At 47.6% G+C, this 4,447-nt stretch overlaps 1 protein-coding gene across 1 annotated transcript in view; it reads right to left on the reverse strand.

Annotated features, from left to right (window-relative positions):
* PATL2 (PAT1 homolog 2) overlaps positions 1-4,447 on the reverse strand; it is a 10,834-nt gene that overhangs the window by 3,236 nt on the left and 3,151 nt on the right. Inside the window, 7 exon segments of the mRNA XM_023514320.1 lie at positions 754-913; positions 1,054-1,334; positions 1,495-1,643; positions 1,646-1,802; positions 3,113-3,254; positions 3,491-3,568; positions 4,074-4,216. Coding sequence (XP_023370088.1) covers positions 754-913; positions 1,054-1,334; positions 1,495-1,643; positions 1,646-1,802; positions 3,113-3,254; positions 3,491-3,568; positions 4,074-4,216 — 1,110 coding nt within the window.

Genomic DNA, 4,447 nt, shown 5'->3' on the forward strand with positions numbered 1-4,447 from the left:
TGAGCCCAGGAGTTGGAGGTTGCTGTGAGCTGTAATGCCACGGCACTCTACCCAGGCGGACAGCTTGAGGCTCTGTCTCAAAAAAAAAAAAAAATAGCCAGTGTTGTGGCAGGCACCTTGTATTCCCAGCTACTAGGGAGGCTGAGGCAAGAGAATCACTTAAGCCCAAGAGTTTGAGGTTGCTGTGAACTGTGATGCCACAGCTCTCTGAGGGCAACAAAGTGAGACGCTGTCTCTAAAAAAAAAAAAAAAAACAAACAACAACAACAAAACCCAAGAACAATAAAAAACACTCAGGCCTATCCCTCCCACTCATGACCCTCCCTCCTTGAGTCCCTTCAGTATCCACTTGTTCTAGAACTCCTTATCTTAGAAAAGTAAACATGAGACTCCATGGTTAGCAGGGAGTCCTCATCTTTTCTCAAACCTCCAGAGCACATTCACCTGTGTAGCCATACGCCTGCTTTTTCTATTGTTCATCATACCTGAAGATGATCCACTGGACCTATAATAGTTTGTTCTATAACTTCCTCACCTGAGAGTGGCAGGGCCAGCACCCTCACTGCCCAGCATCTTCTCTGGCATCTCTGGGGGCTGGGGAGTGGAGAGGAGGAAAGATCCCTAACCCACCCAGGAGACCATCCTCTACTCTAGCGGTTCTCAACCTTCCTAATGCCACTACGTATTTTCATTATAACAAAGGGGTCATGACCCACAGGTTGAGAACTGCTGCTCTATTCCTTGGCATAGTACCTGGTCAACCACATCCCTTCGTATGAGGAGGGGAAGATGGTGGGTGATAGCCAGAAGAAGGCTAACAGCCCGATCCTGGGGCAGGAAGGGGAGCAGCCGGGCCACCAGGGCCTTCCCCTTCCTCACAGACAGCACCTGCAGGAAGCCATCTGCTGCCTCCCTACAGGAGAAAAATGAGAGCATTTTCAGGGTTCAGCATAGCTGAGAGGACTACATGTCAGATGGGAAAGGCAGAAGCCAGGCCAATGTCTTTGCTGCTCTTTCCCTTCCTGGGTTCACATGGGACCCTCCCACACTCACTCCAGGTTATTGTGCTCCTGAGTCTTCAAGGCCTGGAAGAGCTGCTCAATCTGGTTGTTGTGCTGCTTGGAGAAGTAGGGCTGTGGAGGCCCATCCTTCTGGCCCTCCTCTATCTCTAGTAACTGAAGGAACATCTGAGAATTTGAGGGTGGAAAAAGTAAATTTGAGCAACATCCCATTCTCAAAGGTAAGTTAGGAACTCATCCCCAAAGAACTAATTCTCTCACCTTCTCGATCTTATATAATACCCGAAGCCTCTGGCTACTTGCAGTTCCTGTGTCCTAGGAGACAGGAGTGCCAGGTGATCAGCCATACTGCCAGATATAAAATCTGATTATACTTTTTCACTCTTAGGTCACATTATGTACTAATGCATGAGTGTTATAGACCTTTCTCCCAAGCAGGGAAGTAAGAGAGGTTCTGGGGAGATCATGTTCCTACCTGCTCTTGAGTTCCGTGGGATACAGCATCAATAGCTCGGCGAGGGCTAAAACATGTTGATACAGCTACCTGGCCCAGGGAACCCTCAATTCTAACAACTGCATGAAAAGAGCCAGCAGAAACATATTGCCTTTCGCTTTCCACCCTGTCACCCAACCCAAAATAGACAGGTCGGTGCTGGCTCTACCTGACTCATAAGCCTCTGCCTTCTGTATATAAGGTGTCACCAACTTGAGGGAGGACTCAACCTTGTTCTTTTGTCCAAGTAGTTCATCTTCCTGCTTCTTCTCCAGCTTCTGATAATATTTCTGAGAGTCATGGAACAAGAAACAAACCAAAAAACTCTATACTCATCTTCTGAACTTAGCATTAATGTTCTCAAGTGCAACCTCTTCACAGCTCATACTCCTACAGCATTCATTCCATAAATGATGCTAGCACCTTTAGATTTCCTAGAAGTTATTCTAAAATGTTTTAAGCACCCTGGGCTCCATGTCACCTGTCTTGGAATTCCTATACCAGGTACTTGAAGAGCAAAGTCTCGCCACCATGTCTGATGACAAGGCAGAGAACCACGTGGAAAGCCTGGAAGCAAACCTGTTCCAGCATCTGCAACCTTTCTATGTCCTTCACTTCCAAGCACACACACACTGCACACCACCTGTCCTCTTCCTTCCCATTTTCATCTTGTGATCCTACCTGTGCTTTCCCCAAATCAAAGTTATCTAATGGTGTGGAGGCCATTGGCAGCTTGAAGTACAGAACACGCCCTAGGATGTATTTGTTAGTTGGCTTCTAGCTCAGTCTTATGCTCCTCTGTTGATTTGCTCAGCAGCTTAAACATCTTAAAGCTAAGTTGAGAAATACTAAACTAAAATAAAGCCACTGAGTCCAACAATTATGGAATAAGGCTTATTTGTTTAGAAACAGCACCAAAAAGGCAAGAGTACAAAGCCATTTCACTTTCAGTGACCCTAGCAGAAAAAAAGAGTGTGTTTGAAGCTTGGTGAAAGGAAAGTGGGAAGAAAACTAATGTAAACTGGAAGGGGATAAAGGTGGGGACCTTGAAAGGGGGCTTATGGATGAGAAGGAGAAAATGAAACAGCCTAGACAAACCAAAAACAGGTTGGACAAAGATTTGCTTCATAAATAAAGGGGGGTGGGAAGCAAGGGGAAATGAGTCGATGTCTGGAAGCATTTGCTCAACAAATTGAATCCCACTATTCATCAGAGATGCCTGTGTTTTAGACCTGAAACGTAAAAGGTAAGTAGGTGCATATTTATCACAAGACATTTCTAAGACCCAGAAAAGTTTGTAAAGATGGGAGAATCCACATTTCCAGGGTGAATAGGCAAACTTTTCAGCAAAGAATGGAGACAAAACCTGAGTGGGGAATTGTGAATAATCCCATCTGATGGAGTGAGTGTAGGAGAATAGAAATGAGCTTGAGATGTCAACTTTAGAAATACTGTCCCTATGGTGTAGTGATGGTCTCTCTCACCTGAACAGACTTGGTCTCTGTGAACCAAAGAGGGTCAGAAAAGATCAGAGAGCCTAGGGAGTCAAGGCCTATTTGACCCTGAGGTCAGAGGCTGGGACAAGCACGCCGGGGCTCACCTGGTAGTAGTAGTCATCCAGGTTAGAGTTCTCACTCTGCAGCTGAACCATCTCCACTTTTATCACCCAGTCCTTCTCTTTGCGGGTCATGAGGTTAGCATAGGCATCTGGCTGCTGAGTCCAAGGCTTCTTGGCTAGGGGACTTCAAACCAGGAAGAGCAACCCTTTAGATCTACCCACCCCTGCCACAGAGAACCTCCCAAGGAATGGTGAACAGGGAGTGGAGCTCTCTGGGAAGAATGGGGGTGGGCCTAGAGGGGGAAAGAATAGGAGAGTCTTAACTGTGCAGGGGCTTTGGAGGAGGTGGCTGGTTACAAAGGAACACCCCACATGCAGATGTGCTCCCCTTAACCCTGCTCTTCCTTGTCTAGGCTTCACCTTGGTGTTCGACTACGCTGCTTTTGCTGCAGGATCCGTTGATGCTGAGGATGGAGCTGAGTCAGGTGACTAGGAAGACTTAAAAAGAAATGGGCTGGATGGAAGGAACACTTAGCTTCCTACCTGCTTCATTTGCTCAGTCCCTGGTAAGCTTAGGTAGACATCTAAGAGAATCCTGTCTTTATGTGCCTCCCCAAAGTCAGTCTCATAACACATCACAATCCCAGGCCAAGAGGGCTCCTATTCACCGCCCCCCCCCAATTTATTTTCCTGCAATATGGCTGCAGGGAATCATGGCACAGTAGAAAGCCTTTTAGCCTGGTTGTCCTAAGTTCTGAGACCCAGTCTCAGTTCTGTCATGCTAATTGACCTCAGATAAATATTTAATCTCCCTGGGGCTTCATCCCTCATCTGTGAGGAAGAGAAGACTAGACTTAGTTCTGTCAATTAATTTCTGTATTTTTCTGTGGCAAACTGGTAGGAGTAGCCCCCATCTCTCCCTCCTGAGCCACCACCTCTGAGACCTTTGGGGAGAAACTTAGCTTGTCCTGATGCTGGAGTTTGTGGAACCCTGAAACAGTACCTGAATCTGGGGGGCCACGAGGCCGGCAAGCTACAGAAGAAAGATGGGTCTGGTGAGGGTAGTCGAGGTCCAAGGTTCCATGCTGGAGAGCTGGTGCTGGGAAACATAGGCCAGAAAGGGACTGCCGACAGGTAGTCCAGGGTCTGAGAGGGGAATTACGAGGTCTCAGAGAGGGCTATCTCCAAGAGTGTTGCTTTTGCTGCTAGAGGCTTAGTTCCTTTCCTGTCTCTGTGGAACCAACTGCTTTTTCCCTCAAGAATGTCACCCCAGGCTCGGCGCCTATGGCTCAACCGGCTAAGGCGCCAGCCACGTACACCTAAGGTGGCGGGTTCGAATCCCCAGCCCAGACCCGCCAAACAACAATGACGGCTGCA

This window comes from Otolemur garnettii, unplaced genomic scaffold, assembly GCF_000181295.1.
Source record: "Otolemur garnettii isolate 467f Iridium unplaced genomic scaffold, OtoGar3 scaffold00050, whole genome shotgun sequence".
NCBI classification, from domain to species: domain Eukaryota; kingdom Metazoa; phylum Chordata; class Mammalia; order Primates; family Galagidae; genus Otolemur; species Otolemur garnettii.